The sequence below is a fragment of the Drosophila serrata genome, unplaced genomic scaffold, assembly GCF_035046125.1.
Source record: "Drosophila serrata isolate PLE 108 unplaced genomic scaffold, ASM3504612v1 contig_240, whole genome shotgun sequence".
Classification (NCBI taxonomy): Eukaryota; Metazoa; Arthropoda; class Insecta; order Diptera; family Drosophilidae; genus Drosophila; species Drosophila serrata.
The window spans coordinates 4,388,056-4,406,172 of record NW_028257138.1 but is presented as its reverse complement, the minus strand read 5'-3'; the positions used below and the strand labels follow the sequence as shown (position 1 = coordinate 4,406,172).

At 38.7% G+C, this 18,117-nt stretch overlaps 1 protein-coding gene across 18 annotated transcripts; it reads left to right on the top strand.

Annotated features, from left to right (window-relative positions):
* Nucleotides 1–69: 69 nt before the first annotated feature.
* tim (timeless) lies at nt 70–18,117 on the top strand. 18 transcript variants are annotated; one of them, XM_086830678.1, is made up of 16 exons: nt 132–190; nt 1,045–1,367; nt 1,862–2,065; nt 4,891–5,104; nt 5,181–6,786; nt 6,848–6,989; nt 7,421–7,926; nt 7,992–8,190; nt 8,263–8,390; nt 8,831–8,984; nt 9,048–9,200; nt 9,272–9,632; nt 10,132–10,384; nt 10,450–10,560; nt 15,911–16,321; nt 17,325–18,117. In XM_086830678.1, exons 4-16 carry the CDS (start codon nt 5,008–5,010, stop codon nt 17,425–17,427), a joined length of 4,224 nt encoding a protein of 1,407 aa, XP_086686804.1. In that variant the 5' UTR covers nt 132–190; nt 1,045–1,367; nt 1,862–2,065; nt 4,891–5,007; the 3' UTR covers nt 17,428–18,117. The 18 variants fall into 18 exon arrangements, with proteins under 18 accessions (XP_086686795.1, XP_086686802.1, XP_086686787.1 ...); XM_086830671.1 differs by having other exon boundaries at nt 17,322–18,117; XM_086830663.1 differs by having other exon boundaries at nt 7,418–7,926; nt 17,322–18,117.

The following is an 18,117-nucleotide window of genomic DNA, read 5'->3' as shown; positions in this document are numbered from 1 at the left end:
GTTGAGTAACACATTCTGGTCAAATAAGAATGCACTTTATGGCGTTTATGTGAGACTCCTCCGGTAACCAGACACGCTCACGAGCCGGGCGGGAGAAGTGAGCCCCCAGACCACCGATTCATTTTGTTTCCAGTTGATTTGCAGCCGCGATTCGGTGACGACGTGCTTTGGGGCTCGACCAGCGAGAGAAGTATATATATAAAAATACTATAGTATATATGTATGTATGTAATATGCCGCTCAGTGCGTATACGCCGCGTGTGCCCGCTGACAACTGTTGATTCCCTTCGGTTCGATTCTCCAAAAGGATTAAGCAACGGATTCGCAACAACAACAACAAACTAGAAGCGTCATCATCATCTGCGGCAGTCAGAGCCGAGCAAAAGTCACCCTGACGAAGCCTACGAACGAATCGATTCAGTGGCAAGAAATTCTACTTGGTTTGTTTTTTTTTTTTGCTAGGGAGAAACGCTTAAGGCTACACTGGGAATTATTACTAAGCCCCAATAAAATATTAAAAATTTTATAGGTTTGATTTTTTACATATTAAAAGACCAAACTATGATAATAAAACAAATTTAAGGTATAAATATACATAAATAAAATATTAACCATATAAATATACATATATATGGGGTACTGATGATCACATCTACATAAGCCCTAAAGTAAAACCTTGAAAGATTTTACTAACATATATTAAATGTTTAAGATGTATAATTATTAACTTAATTTAACATACAATTTATTATAAATGTGTTTCAACTTCTCAAAATATTAATTCTAAAAACGTTTTCTATATAATAACATACATTTTTCTATAAATTTTTAGAAAGAGTATAAAGAAAATTAGTTAAATATAATTATTAAATGAGTACAAAATAATTATCAAAATTATCCATTTAAAATTTTCAGTAACATAGATTTGACTTAATTAATTTCCAAATATCTAATCAATGAATCAATCGATTTGGTTAGTAGCACATTATTTTTCCCAGTGCCACCTCTCATAGCTCCGACTGACTGTTGCCGTTTGTTTCCCAGAGTATTCTCCGTGTTTTTCCTCCGCTGCTGGTTATTCATGGTTATCGAACACTCGCTGGCCGGCGGGCGAAATAAACGTGCGGCACGTTGCCGCTACACGTGAGGGTTCCGCGAGCGGGCGAGCCAGCGAGCGAGCGAGAATCCGCTCTCCCGAACACACAAAGCGAACACTTGTGTGGCATCTCACGTTGCCCTCGGTGTGTGTGTGTGTGGGTGCCATTTCTCTCCGTGTGTGCTCGTATCTGTGCGATGCATTTGTATCTGACTTGGGTTATCGTGGCAGAACCCAGCTCGCATTCAACATTGTGCGTTCCCAGCAAGCGGTTCGTTGAGCGGATTAAAAATATATATATTATATTCTATCTGAATAAAATAAATTCCACTCTCAAATAAATAAGTCTCTTATAAATAACTCTTCAACTTGAGAGAATAAACAACAATTTGGTAAATAAAATTATGATTAAAGTTACTGGTCTGTGGAAAACAATTAAAAAAAGAATTGAGTGTAAAGATATTTGAAAAATTGCAATAAATCGTGCAATTGTGAGAGTGTCTCTTTTGTGAATCATTACTTTGCATGGCTCCTTCTCTTTTTCTCTCAGTGCCTTTGAAGTGATACAAGAAAAAAAAGTGCAAGCTAATTGTTATTGTTGTTTTGGTACTTTACATAAGTCAGATTAAATATAAAGATAATACAAATGAAGAGAAAGCAAAAGCAAAGGAAATAAACCAAAAAGAATATTAAGAGCAACGAGTGTTGCAAAGTGTTGTGAATATAAAAAATATAGTAACTAAATCAATTTCAAAATATTTACAGATATAAACAAAACAAAAACCCATTTCTAAAGTGGAAAACTAGTGACTGAAATTAGCACAAGATCTAAGCCCACAAAGAAACCATTAAAGTGCTTAAAGAAAAGCTCAAGGGAAAACTGGTCAACAATTATCTACAGTTTCAAAATAAAAAAAATCATCACAGTGTAGCGATCTTTGGAGTGCAACAAAAATAAAACAAGAAAAGGTGAGAGAAAAACCCCAGAGAATATTTATTCTCTCTTTAAAAACACGACCTAGCACAGTTTGAATTAACTTAACCCCTTTTTAAGCTTAACATCTTGTTCTCTGAGCTTTAAAAAGCTAAATTAGCTTTCGATTAGGCGCTCATATTTAAATATTTTAGCTAAGAGAACAAGCAATCATAATATAACATTTTAAATTAAAGTCAAAAGGGGTTTCCCTTCAATTTGAAGCTGTCAGTCATCCCCTCGAAACAACTCTTATGTAAACTGCAGTCACTGAACTGAACAGAAAAGAGGCTTGGCCTTCGAGAAATGTCCTGTCAAATGCAGGATAATATCAAATCACAGGAAACTCCCCCTAAGTCCTTCTGCTAGCGACAGGACACAGATGTTTATCAATCAGCTTACATGGCCCGAACACAGTTTTCTATATATCGGCATTGCAAATTACACACACATTTTTTGTTCTTAAATATTTATTCTTTGCAAATATCTATCTTCACTTTCCGTTTCATATGCTAATTTGTTTTTTGTGTTTTTTTTGTGTTCGAGGAATTGCCTCAATGAATTTTCCCATTTTGCGAAAGAATGAAAAACCTTCTCGCTCACCAAAACTACTAAATTTTCAATGCGCATATCATTTTGTAGTGTTCGCAGCTTTGTGTTTCTTTTATGTAAGTTTTGTTCTGTCTTTGATTTCATAACCAAGTCAGCGGAAATGGTATTGAGGTTGCCACAAAAGTGCTATATAAATGGATTTAATGGCTCAAATATGATTATGCTGAAAGGGAGGATTAATTTAATTACATTTTTTAATGTTTAAGCTATTATTTGTGCATATAAAAAACTAAATTGCTTTAGTTTTTTGTTAAAACAAATTTTAAAATTGAGTTGAATTTATTTTTTAAGGTCAAGTTTCTTATACCAAGTTCACTTTTATAATAATTATTGATAATAATTGATAATAATTAAAGAAATTTCAGTTCCTTTTAATTAATACTATATAAACCTTCCTAGTATTTATTTTGACGCCATTTCCGTTTTATTTTCCCATCAAAAACTTTCCGCCGCCATTTGTTTGTTCTCCTCCATTAAACGTGCTCGCCCAAAAGCTGGCTACACTCTTTGTGCCATTGCAAAAACCTGCCAGGTTGAGGCTTTTGTTGACAAAAATATAAACTGCAAGAGCAACCTGTTGAATTTGCCGACGGAAACGTTTCAAAGTCAGCAAGGTGAAAGGAAGGAAGGAAGCCTCACCAAGACACAGGACCTGCTGCGGCGCCATTCAGGCTCTATAAATATCGCAACAGGGGGTCGGCTCGTGGCATATATATTGTTTGTTTCTCCAAGTAAAGGGATTTTAAATATTGAGTTATATTGTTGCTGCCACACAGTAACTGAGAAATGATGCTTCAATTGTTGAATTAAACTTGTTGCTTTTACTTAAAAATCAATCTACATCGAGAGAAAAATATCTAAAACTTTGATTTACACACTTTTAAAACATTCAAAATTATGATTGTTACTGAAGAATATGCACAAAAAATTGGTTTATTATTTCATACTGATATCATATTTTTATTTATATAAATAATTTATTAATTTACCTATTTTATTAATTTATTTCTGGCTTTCTCAGATTTAAGTGATATCTTTTTTAATGCTCACATTGAGCTCACATTGCTGCTGTTGTTGTTCTCCTTTAAATTGTTATTTAGATTTCCATTCTTTATTATATTTTTCATGCTATTTTCCATTCTATTTTCCTGTTCTTTGCTATTGCTTCTCTTGTTGTTGTTCCAGAAAATTGTTGCTACTGCCACTGCCACTTCTATTGTCCTCCAACTGCGCTGTTTACACAATCATTCGCCGGGTTTGTGTGTCTGCCAAGTCAGTCACATGCGCCAGGCGGGTGCCGTCGTCGCTCTCACCCGGTGGAAGCTTCGCTGGTTACGTGATGAATGCTGGTCTTGGGTTTGGGTTTGGTGTTTTCCCCAAATGCTAACCCAGATTTTTTTTCCTGCCGGTGAAAAGTGTGGCTTCTGGGAATTTCTTATTTTTTTTTTCGGGGCTCGTCTTGTAGGCTGACATTTTATTTTTTTTGGGGGTGTGTTCCTCTGCCAGGTGGCTGAGATTCTTGGAGCAACGGGTGGTAAATGGGATGGAGGCACGCTGCTGGGGCACGTGTGTGACTTTAAATGGGAGTTGATTCGGATTTGGCTTTCATCCTGCTGCTGCGATGTTGCTGCTGCAAAATGTTGCACATTGCACGAACTGCGCCCTTGCGATGGTCACATGCGAAGTGCTGGTCGAGGCTTTTGTTCCGCTTTTGTTTGCGATTGCGTTTATTTTTGGAACGACGTCTAGTGTTTGTGTTTTTTTTTACCCCTGATTGTATAATTAAATATTTCTGCACTGGACAGCATTAATTGGGTGAGAGTTATTTTAGGAATAGCCTCAGGGATGAGTTACAGAGAATAAGGTTTTTAATTATAGACAGAGGGATGAGTGACCTTTAAGGTGGCTTTTGTTGAGTTCTGTAATTAGTTGAGTGTAATAAAATAAGCACGGGGGTTCTTTTTTTTATAACATGATTAAATACACTCTATTTTAATATTTCATAAATAATTTCTTTATTTTTAGAAAGGTTGAGAATAATATTACCATATATTTTGGCAATTAGGAACCTAAGTTAACACAACAAATATAAATAAGGCTATATTAAGAATGAATTAAATTGAATTTAAAGGTTTTTCTTATTTAAACGCTTTGATTCATGGATTTCTATAGGTTACTTAATATACATTTTAAAACTTTATTTTTCCAGATCCTGCGCTTAATCGTAAGGTATATCTTTTGATGTTTGGCACCAACAATGAGCAGGGGTAGGCAGCTCAAGCATCACATCTGGAATAATCAAAACTATAAAGAGTAAAAACCGGTTATGGACTGGTTACTAGCAACGCCTCAATTGTACAGCGCCTTCTCCTCGTTGGGATCCCTGGAAGGGGACACCTACGTGGTCAACCCGAATGCGTTGGGTGAGTTAAATAACACTTAAATTTCCAATTCAAATTACTACTTTTATACCCAATGAAACCGTATTCATTTCTTTAGCGATTCTGGAGGAGATCAACTACAAACTAACTTATGAGGACCAAACACTGCGCACCTTTCGCCGTGCCATTGGCTTCGGGCAGAATGTGAGATCAGATCTCATACCACTCCTGGAGAATGCCAAGGATGATGCGGTGCTGGAGTCGGTCATCCGCATCCTCGTCAATCTGACAGTACCCGTGGAGTGCCTGTTCTCCGTGGATGTGATGTACAGGACAGATGTGGGTCGCCACACCATCTTCGAGCTGAACAAGCTGCTGTACACCAGCAAGGAGGCCTTCACCGAGGCCAAGAGCACCAAGAGCGTGGTGGAGTACATGAAGCACATCCTGGAGTCGGATCCCAAGCTATCGCCGCACAAATGCGATCAGATAAATAATTGTTTGCTGCTCTTGAGGAATATCCTTCACATTCCGGAGACCCATGCCCACTGCGTGATGCCTATGATGCAGTCCAGTGGTCCGCATGGCATATCCATGCAAAATACCATCTTGTGGAACTTGTTCATCCAGAGCATTGACAAGTTGCTCCTGTACCTCATGACCTGCCCGCAGCGGGCCTTCTGGGGCGTGACCATGGTGCAGTTGATCGCCTTGATCTACAAGGATCAGCATGTGAGCACATTGCAGAAGCTGCTCAATCTCTGGTTCGAGGCCTCGCTCTCGGAGAGCTCCGAGGACAATGAGAGCAACACCTCACCGCCCAAGCAGGGCAGTGGCGACTCCAGTCCCATGCTGACCTCCGATCCCACCTCGGATTCCTCGGACAATGGCAGCAATGGCCGCGGGATGGTCAACAAGCGGGAGGGCACCGAGGCCACCTTGCAGGAGGTGAGCCGCAAGGGTCAGGAGTATCAGAATGCCATGGCTCGGGTGCCGGCGGACAAGCCCGATGGGTCGGAGGAGGCCAGCGATATAACCAGCGAGTTGCCCGGTTCCCCGGAACAATCACAACCTGCTGGGGAGTCCATGGATGATGGGGACTATGACGATCAGCATCAGCAGATGCTGACGCGGGACGACGAGGAGGAGGATGACGAGGAGGAGGATGAGGAGGAGCTCGAGGAGGAGAAGTATCTACGAATGGCACGTGACTCGGAACCCCTGAACCTAACCCAGCAACTACCACAACAACCAGCTGACAATGTCAACAACACTACCACAAACATGGACATCAGCGCCATGAATGAACCGTTCAAACCGCCGCCACCGCTGCCCGTGAGGGCATCCACCTCGGCCCAGGCTCGGGATCAGATGCATCAGTACAATGAGTCCTCCTACTCCAGCCACGTCTCGGCGGTGAAGCTGGGCCAGAAGTCCCCCCATGCCGGCCAACTGCAGCTGACCAAGGGCAAGTGCTGCCCCCAGAAGCGGGAGTGCCCCTCATCGCAATCGGAGCTCTCGGACTGTGGCTATGGCACTCAGGTGGAGAACCAGGAGTCCATCTCCACCTCCAGCAACGACGACGATGGTCCACAGGGCAAACCCGCCCACCAGAAGCCGCCGTGCAACACAAAGCCGAGGAACAAGCCCAGGACAATTATGTCGCCGCAGGACAAAAAGGAGCTGCGACGCAAGAAGTTGGTCAAGAGGAGCAAGAGTAGTCTGTGAGTTGGGAAATTTAAAATATAATTCAAATATATTATTACATATAATACTATATTTTAGCATCAACATGAAGGGACTGGTGCAGCATACCCCCACCGATGAGGATATATCCAATCTGCTGAAGGAATTTACGGTGGATTTCCTGCTCAAAGGTTATAATTATCTGGTGGAGGAGCTACACAGCCAGCTGCTGTCCAATGCGGTAGGTGAATCTTATTAGAGATATATTTGTAGTAATTAAATAGATCTAATTTTTTCTATATTTTTCGGTTTATGTAAACATACAAAAAATTAAATGGTTCAGAACAAGGTGAAACTTGGAATATTTTTTAAGAGTTCTTAGTGTAATTAAAGAAATAAGTAAAAGAATAATAAAATATCAAATTTATTCCCATTTTAATAGTATAATAGATATTTGTATGTAGAGTAATATCTGCTAGATATTTTTCAAATTTACTAAAAGCAATCTCATCTTTAGAAAAATCTCTACAAAAATACTGCTTATCTTTTAAATAAAAGACTTTCACACCGTAAATTCCTTTTCCTTTTTAAATAAATATAAATTGTTATTGAATAAATTTAAGAAAAACCAATACAAGTACCAAACTAATCTCATTATATTGCCCTCAGAAGGTGCCCATAGATACATCCCACTTTTTCTGGCTGGTCACGTACTTCCTCAAGTTTGCCGCCCAACTGGAACTGGACATGGAACACATCGACACCATTCTGACCTACGATGTCCTCAGTTATCTGACCTACGAGGGAGTGACTCTGTGTGAGCAACTGGAATTGAATGCTCGCCAGGAGGGCAGCGACCTGAAGCCCTATTTGAGGCGAATGCATCTGGTGGTGACGGCCATTAGGGAGTTCCTCCAGGCCATTGATACCTACAACAAGGTTACCCACCTGAACGAAGACGATCGAGCCCATTTGAGGCAACTACAGCTGCAGATTAGCGAAATGTCCGATTTGAGGTGTCTTTTTGTGCTGCTCCTGAGACGATTCAATCCCAGCATACACTCCAAGCAGTATCTGCAGGACTTGGTGGTCACCAATCACATATTACTGCTGATCCTGGACACCTCTGCCAAGTTGGGAGGAGGTCAAACCATACGCCTGTCTGAGCATATATCACAGTGGGTTTTTATCTCTTAAACAAAAGTATTATTTGTGATTAATAATATTATATATATCCTTTAAGATTTGCCACCCTGGAGGTGATGCACTATTATGGCATCTTGCTGGAGGACTTTAACAATAATGGAGAGTTTGTCAACGATTGCATCTTCACCATGATGCATCATATAGGCGGTGATCTGGGACAGATCGGTGTTTTGTTTCAACCCATTATCCTAAAGACTTATTCAAGAATTTGGGAAGCCGACTATGAACTATGTGATGTACGTTTTCTTGAGAAGACTTTAAAATGTATTCCCTTAAACATGTGCTAATTATATATTTATTCTTAACAGGATTGGTCCGATCTAATCGAATATGTTATTCACAAGTTCATGAACACACCGCCAAAGTCCCCGCTGACCATTCCAACCACTTCTTTAACGGAAATGACTAAAGAACACAATCAGGAACATACCATTTGGTAAGGATTAAGATGCATTACGTATGAGCAATATATCTTTAAGGTGCATTACGTATACGCACTGTATTACTTAAGCAACAAAAAAAAAGGAAACTTGGTTTTTAAGGTTGAATAAACAAAACTCATGATTAATAATTGTGGACCATTTAGGTGCGGCATTTAGTGTTTTATTTTAGAATTATATGGAAGCCCTCACATAGGTTCATAGAAAAATATCTAATTTTTTCAAAGGAAACTGGAATTTTTATGTAATTATCTTTTATTTTATTAAATTGGGCAAAACTACTAACATATATATTAAAATTGTAATGTTTTTGATTTGAATTAGCTTATTAACCAAATTGTAAATATTTGCAAGGTATAAGAATAGTTTAGTTAGTTGTTAAAAATAACTTAACTTAACCTAGAATTAATTGTAATTTATTATTAATTCTTATTAGCTCATGGTCTCAGGAGGAAATGGACACACTTTATTGGTATTATGTGCAAAGTAAGAAAAACAACGATATTGTGGGTAAAATCGTAAAGCTCTTCAGCAATAATGGCAACAAGCTGAAGACCAGGATCTCTATAATACAGCAACTTTTACAGCAGGTGAGCTTACTTACTCATCCCTAATATTTATGAATTATTTATGAATTAAATTATATTTCATAGGACATTATAACCCTGTTGGAGTACGATGATCTGATGAAATTCGAGGATGCCGAGTATCAAAGGACATTACTCACGACTCCGACCTCGGCAACCACAGAGTCCGGAATCGAGCTCAAAGAATGTGCCTATGGCAAGCCCTCCGATGATGTTCAAGTGGGTTTATATTTTAATAATATTAAATAATTTATAAATTATATTTTAATCAAATCCCTTTCCCTTTCTAGATCCTTCTGGACCTAATCATCAAAGAGCACAAATCCCAGCACCTTGTGTGGCTTCAAAAGATCCTGCTCGAGTGCTGCTACATCAAATTGACCCTAAAGAGTGGCCTTAAAATAACCGAAGGAGATCACATCATGGAGCCGGTTGCCTATCATTGCATTTGCAAACAAAAATCCATTCCGGTGGTTCAATGGAACAATGAACAGAGTACGACAATGTTGTATCAACCCTTTGTACTGCTCCTTCACAAGTTGGGTATCCAACTGCCGGCGGATGCGGGTTCCATCTTTGCCAGGATACCAGACTATTGGACACCGGAGACCATGTATGGACTGGCCAAGAAGCTGGGGCCTTTGGATAAACGTGAGTTAACTTCATCCCACACAAGCACACGAAAGCAAAAATTTTTGTCATATCTTCCAAAAGGTGAAAACATATATTAATGAGAAAAGAAGGTTAATTTGAGTTGATTTTGTCCTTAACTAAAAAAATGTTAAGGGAATAAAGATCCATAAAATCATATTGAAATATTTGTAAGCACATTTTTGTGGTTTAATTTCAAATAATTTAAAATCCACAACTTAAATATTTGAAATCCATTTAAGAATTTTGTTATTATTAACACAAAGTAGTATTTTTCCGATTAGAATTATAAATTAAAATCTTTGTAAGTTAAAAATGATTGAAAATATCAACTTAACCTGCTCTACTCTCTCTGTGTGATCATGGAAATCTCACCCCGTATCTGAATCCGAATCCGAAACCTGAATCTCCATTCCATTCCCATTCTCATTGTGTGTCCGTCGGTGTATCTCGATATGCTGTGTGCCTCTCTCCTTCTCCTCCATCTGGGCTCTTATAGTGCACCTCAAGTTCGACAGCAGCGACCTGGAGGATGCCACGGCGGCAAGTCCCGCCAGGTATCATCACACCGGACCGAGGAACTCACTGAGCTCGGTGAGCAGTCTGGATGTGGATCTGGGAGAGCCAGAGGAGCTGGCCTTGATACCCGAGGTGGATGCTGCTGTGGAGAAGGCCCATGCCATGGAATCAACGCCGCCGCCAAGTGAGATCTTTGCGGTGCCCAAGACCAAGCACAGCAACTCGATAATCAGGTAAAGGGAATTAACTAATTATTTATATATTTTTCTAACAAAATCCACCTGCTTTCCTTGGACAGATACACTCCCGATCCCACGCCGCCGATACCCAACTGGCTGCAGTTGGTCATGCGGAGTAAATGCAATCAGCGTTCGGGCTCTGGCCAGGTCTCTGCCGATGCCAGCGATTGGTAAGTGCATTTCCACATTGCATCCATATCGAGACCCAATGGGGCGACCTAGCCCAACCTTACTCGGCGTAGACAATGCCGAAAATCTTCAGATTTATGGCACACGGCAGCCGTTAAGGCTCTTCGAACATATTGTTAACACGAAGCGCGCGATCTCTCTCTCTCTCTGCCTGCGACTTCAGGCGGAAAATTGCAGTTGGAAAGACTTGGAAAACTGCTAAATCCAAAGTTTGCACAGCGATTTATGAACTTTGCGGCCCCCAGCGGCACTCGTACATTTACTTTCGTGTGTTGACAGTTGTTGTCGCCAGTTGCGCACTAAATGTCAGCTCCGTTTTGGCCATTGTGTCTCAGGCGGAGGCCCACATCGTCGTCCAGTTGGAGTGCAGCCTTCCCCTTCAGAACTGAATGCACTGGCAGAATATATGGGGCTTATAAAGGGGATTTTGTAAAAAAATAATGGGTAAAGAGGAACAATAATATAGAATAAGGTTGATACTTATGGAAAATGAACCAAGTTTATTTCAACACTGACTACATCATAAGTTATACCCAAAGTTTGTTTTTGTGTATCTTAAACGCTGTCTGGCAATCTATCTAGATGCATTTAGAGTATATGTGTATCTCATCCGGTTTGGCCATATGTGTCCGTATTATTTTTGGTCCGACTCCGACTCCATCTCCATGTTCCGCCTCCCTTCTCCACCTTTTATACCTTCTACCTCTCTCTCGTCTGGAGACCCCACACGATCCGACGACCCGCTGCTGTTTGGTGGACAACTGCTGCTCCTTACGATTCCGATTCCGATTCCAACTCCAATTCCAATTCTGATTCCAATGTTGAACAGCAAACATTTTGCATTTTGGGGTTTATGACTTTTTATGTATGGCATTTTGTTGTTACACCGAGTCAGAGTTAGATTGGCGATAAATAGTCGGACATAGAGCGATGGTAGAGGATAAGGCAAAGTATATTGGTTCCATGGCAGAACACGCCTTGGGAATAAATCCGAATGAAGGCTAAAGTCTATGTTAATTTCGGGCATTTAATTTGAGTTGCAATTTGGAGTGTTTTGTGATTGATATCTGGCCATTAAAGGCAGACCCAGTTTATGGCAATAAATGCTGAATAATTAAATTCGGTTTTCAATTACATTTTGGGTTTTGAAACAAAGACATGTCTCGTTTAGGTTTTGAAATTAATTGTTTAAAATTAGATTGGTAATCTTTGAGGCCTATAAAATGAAATTTTTTTTAAGTAGTTATTTTTTTGTTAATTGGGGTTGATAATAGGGACTTTATATAATACAATTAAGTTTTGTGTATTGGAACAGGTATATTAATGGTTTTATTTGTTTAGATGGTTTAGCTTACATTTTTGAAAGATTAAATATTTTATGTACTCTCTAAGTTTGCTAAGACTATAATTCCCCTTTGTTTCCTATTAAAATCTCTCTCCACTCCTTTGCCTCGCCCTAAAATACTGCAAATGTTCCTAAAAAGAATCATTTACACCTTCGACAAGTTTGCCGTGTTGCAGCCACAAGCTATCCGTCGATCAATGCTATCCACGAGATACATGGGCCTGACCTCTGTTAGTGCAACCAACAAAAATCCAACAGCAGCAGCAGCAGCAACTGCAACTGCAAAAACTGCTGCAACATCAAGAGCAACACGAAATGAAGTCATCGCGATTAGCACGCGCAGCGGGCGCAAAAATACTCATAGACTCGTTGACTCAAAGACTCAAAGACTCAGGAGGCGAAGACAGAGGCAGAGACAGTTGTATCTGATAGATACCCCGGACCTGGACGGTGGCAAGCACACACTCGTACCCTACATAAATAAATTGCATAAATTGTCGCCGCGATTATATCGCAAAAAAAAACTGCCGCCGCAGCTGCCCAAAGTCAATCAATTAATTAAGCGAGTTATAGGGCAAAATCAAACCTAAATTACAGCGAGAATTCATTTAAGATGCCGCCAGATGATTGCCCATTGTTTTGTTTTTAGTAATTAGAAACACAACATAAAAAAAACAAGCTGAGCTGCCATTAATTACGGCTTTAGAAGATGACATTTAGCCGCGGTTTACAATCCACTGACAATTGCATCCTTTGAGGACGGTCTCTGAACCCATGAGAATTTTTGAGAATCTTTTAACAGGCAAACCACTGAACCAGTTTGAGGCTATACAAATTTACATGTGAAATATTCTTGTTGATATTTTTATTTATTGTTTGCTGCAAAACGATGCCTCTGCCTTTTTTGTTTGTCAAACGAGTTTTATATAGCGTTTACAGAGTCTGGTACTGTTTTTTTTACGGCTTTTAGTGTTTGTTTTATTTTATTTTTTGTTTTGTTTTTTTGCGTGGAAAGTAAAAGTCAAAAGTTACGCGATCTCCGAAACTCCAACTACGGTCAGCGGAACCCCTGGGTCCCAAAAGCCAGTGCGTAAGAGTCCCAGAGTGCAGCAGCCAAGAAAACAAGTTCTTTTGTCGGTGCGACGACAGTTTTTATAAAAAAAAGTAACTAAAAGCTAACCAACTAAACTGCTGACTCAATAGTTGGCTTAGATCATTAAGGATGAAGTCACCTTTTTTCTTTCATTGAAGAGTTTGAAAAGATACTAGAGTATTTTATAATCTTACATTGTATTAATATTTCCTATTAAATATATGTATATATAAACAAAAGGAATTTTTGTAAGCTCTTTATAACTTTTAATAAAAAGGCTTATACATTTTTAGAAATTTTAGAGAAAGAATTATTAAGAATCCCCAAATAAAATCAAAAATAAAATCGAAAATATCATTTTAAAATTCCCATAAAATATTTTACCGGTCATCAGAAATAATACAAATTATTATATTTATTAAACTGCCTAAGCTTTCTTATCATCTTCCAAATAAATTTATTTAAATATTAGCATTAATCTTCTGTCAAAAAACTCGTTTCTTTTTTCTCTCTCTTCACTTCAAGAGTAAAAGTATCCCACAGATACTTGAAATAATTGCACAACACACTTCTAAAAGCTTAAGCAAATTAACACAAAATGTGGGCACGCTTCAAAGTTGCCTTTTTTTCAATGTATATAATATTATTTTTATTTTTTACCCTAGAGGCGTGGGCGTTGACAAAAGGCAATTTTCCAAAGTAATTTACTTTGACGCCTGGCGAAAATTGAATTTGACATTTTTCTCATATTTATTGTTGCTATTTCTTTGGGATTTGTAGTCAATGGCCAGCCCACAAGGAAGCCCAGGTAAAGTCGAGTTGAGTTGCACTTTTCAAGTGGCCCGTGGGCCGTGTTGCAAGTCTGCAATCTGTCAGACACAGCAGCAACACCAACTGAACAGCAGCAACATCGTGGCAGAAGACCACTTACCATATATATATTTCTTTTTTGCAATTCGGTTTTCCCAGCTTCAATTGGCGACCTTCTTTGGGAACAGACTTTGTTTTGGGGTTTGGCTTCAGCTTATATATATATATTTTGTGTTATTTCCAATTGGTTAGCATTTTGGTATTATTACCCTGCTTGTTCTCTGGCTTTGGCTGCTGTAATAAGTGCAACATGCAGCCAGAACACGGACACCTATTGCTCTTGGGTTGGACTAGTGGCCTGCCTGCCACCACATCAATCAGGCTCATAAATCATTTTAATTATTAAATAAACAAGTTACCGAAAAAGAATATGAAAAACTATAGTAGCACTTATTGAGTTTCGCTGACTCATTTTAATATTTGTAAGCTTGCTACTACTTCAGGGTGTTAAGTGTGAGAATGTACATATATGGAGTTCAGTGGCAAAAGGGTTAATTGGGTAAAGATCTCGGTGTGAGGTGACTTTGAAAAGGGAAGGGACTATTAGGAATTAGTACTATGCAATTAACAGGTAAAAAATATTGGCGTATAAGAAAACTTAAAATATTTGTATTCTAGCTATTTATTAAATCGATATTTTTATATGGTAATTTTTAGGGTAAATCAAAGTTTTTGAAATACCATAACTAAGCCAAAAATGCATTAATTTTAATTCGGAAAGCTTTCCTTAGTTAGGTTCAATGCAATATTTGTAAAGATTTTTAAGCCTCAAAAAGTGTACTTAATCAATACTAATATTACGTATACGCAATGTTGATCATAATACATAATCAAATCAAGTATACGCCATGTATTCAGTTCATAACATGGTCAAATATGGATTAATTTCAATTCGGAAACCTTTTCTGTGCTAGTTTTTATTAGGTTTATAAATCTGCATACTCCATTTAACATTTTAAAATATTTAAAATTTGATCCATTTTTTTACAATTTTAATGATGTAACCCCTTATAAAATATTAAAAATTAAAAAAAAAAATAAATTTTACCCGGAATTAACTAGAAAGATTCGCCTGCTGATGCTGATAAAGAATATATATGATTTATAGGGTCGGAAATGATTCTTTCACTATGTTTTAAGCTTCTGGCTTAAATTATAACACCCTGCAAAGGTATATTTGTTAATAGTTTATAATTAAGTTGGGCTGCTAACTATTAGTATAAGTTTGTAGATATCTTTAATGCAAATTATTTCATTACTTTAAATTAAATTTTAGTAATGGGGTCCACGGCAATAAGGGAATTTATTGGAATATGAATGATTCCTGACCTAGATCTGATTGCCTATACATACGTACATACATGATAAAATTGTCATAGTTAGTACATACCGCAGTAGAAGATACACGGTTATTCCCTCCAGTGTAGTTATATTCCTTTTGACTTCAATTAGGCTGGTCACTGTATCATCAAAGTAAGCTTCTTCCAGTTTATCCAGATGTATTCCATTGGCAGAGAATATGTTTGTGGTCGAAGGGTAATCACTATCACTATCACTATCGATGTAAACAGTAGGGAGGCCGCGAACACAATGAGGCCAGTGCGTCGGCAGTTCCTGTATTTATAGTCTCCCGGTAAAGAGAACAGAGAATGAGAGCGGGAGAGAGCGATAGATAATATGATTTCTCTAGAGATACACATAGAGTTAGCCGGGTGAGAGTAAGGGTGAGAGTGGGAGAGAGAGTGGGAGTGAGAGAGGGAGTGAGAGTGGGAGTCAGAGTGAGAGAGAGTGGGAGTGGGAGTGAGAGTAAGAGAAAGCTAGCAGCTGCCATTACAATATTATATTATATCAAGATCGGAAGCTACCTTTAGAACGTCAATTAACTATAGTTTTTATGGCAGCTATATGATTTAGTCGTCTGATTTTAATAAAATTTAAACCGAAATTAAATGTTACTCCATAAACAAATAGTAAATAGTTAAAAAAAAATTAACCTGTTCTCCAATTATTCCCTCCCTTTCAGCTTACCCTCATCGACAGCCACTGTAGATGACGAGGGACTTGGAAAATCCATTAGTGCCGCCACCTCGCAGGCGGGCAACACCTCGATGAGTGCCGTGAATCCCACCAACACCCTGGGCAGGCTGGGGATGATGAACAGCTTCATGGGAAGCCACAATGAGAACAGTAGCAGTTCGGGATGTGGCGGAACCGTCTCCTCCCTCTCCCTGGTGGCCCTGATGAGCACGGGTACAGTTGCCTCGGGGGGAACTGGAACTGGAATTGGTCTCGACATGGACGTGGATGCGGCCATGAAGTCATCCTTCGAGCGCCTGGAGGTTACCGGCCAGCACTTCTCGCGTGCTAACAATCTGGACCAGGAGTACAGTGCCATGGTGGCATCGGTGTACGAGAAAGAAAAAGAGTTAATCAAGTGAGTGCGCTTTAAAGGATGCGATTAAAAGGATGCCTATTTAAGAAGTCGCACTGTGGTTACATTTGATATTTAATTTTTGGTGTTCTTTCGGTTTAATTTCTTCTTTAAAATATTTTGGAATATGTTAGAGAGATTTGATGGATTTCTTCAATGCAATATTTTCTAGATCGCATTTCTTCACTTTCTATAAAGTATTTTTACTTTCAAGGAACACCAGAAAATATTGTTTGAATAGATTTTTTGAATATAATAAATATTTAAGCACTTTTGGAATTATAGAATGATGCTGTGCATTAGATATATATTCCCCTCTTTACCAAATACTTATTATAATGCATTTCTTCACGACAATTCGCCGATAAAAAGCTTTTAAAAAGCCTATAGTTTATAATTAATAAGTAAGAGATGGCTGAATTGTTTAACTATCTTCCCCATTTATACTGTAATTGATTTTGTGACCCAGAATTCTAGAGATTTATAAACTAATACAGAATAACTTGTATTGGTTATATTGTACTTGAGGTGTTTTTTTCGTATTTATTTATTGATATAATTATTTCTCCTGCCAACCAACTGGCATCTGTCCATCGAAAATAGAAAGAAATCTCTAGACACGCTGAGCTGAGACCGAAAAATGCAGGCAAAGGCGAGGCTTGCCAAGATCTTTTCCGACCTGGCTAATTGACAATTAGACAGATTGCGAAAATGACAGCAGCAGCAGGCGAAGCCATTGACAGAACGTCACTCTGTCAATATATGTTTTTGTGTTGGAAATGGGGGCTGGGATCTGCCCGCCTGTCTGCGGCATGCCACACATTGCTGAACAGTGTCTCACATAAATTTATGGCAAGCAATTATTCAATTTTCCAACATTTGCAACTCAAAATGGTTACGTTGTCTTTCCAAATCTTTTTTTTTTAGTTCTTTTTTTGGGCGGGCAATTTAATGTGTGTGTTTGCTCATGTTTCCCCTTTTTGGCTCATTGAATCCATTGCAGCAGCAACGACAATGTCTCGGTGGCCTCCGACCTGACCCGCATGTATGTGAGCGATGAGGATGAGCGACACGAGCGGACCGAGTTCCGGGTGCCCCATTACCATTGAGTGGTCACAGAACCCAGAACCCAGAACCCAGAACCCAGAACCCAGAACCCAGAACCCAGTTTCCAAGAGAGAGTGAAGAGTTTTGAGTGAGGCCCCAATCCTTCAGCTGTAATGAATTGTACCTTAAACTTTAATAAACATTAAAGCACACACTTATGCTGAATGCATGGGGTGTCCAGGCACAGAAGAGATGTCTCAAAACAAGATATCCTGGAAGATTCTGCAAGTCTGGGCACTCCTCCTAACAGAAACCCCGCCTTAAGTGGATTGTATATTTTTTGAAAGACCTCTTTTTGATGCAAACTTCTGCAAAATATACCTGATTAATTAGCAAAAATGAAACAAAAAGTGCATTATAAACGGTTAAAGCAACAACTCTAAGTTAAGCAGAAGTTATATATACATATGTGAGAGGCTCATTAGTTACCCCTAAGTTAACCTTAGTTTTCAATTGTATTCTTGTACACTTACAATAAAAAAAAAGAAACAAACTTATACATGTATAAATGGGCAGTTCCTGGTTGAAATAGTGCAAATATATATATATACACACATCCACACAGATATGTATCTATTTACACGATTAAGAAAAGAAGCGAAACCGTATTGTATCTGTACGTTTATCCCTAGTCATAAGTCATGCTTAGCCTGAAAAGAAATAAAGCTTTCTCTGTAGCAAAAAGCCACAAA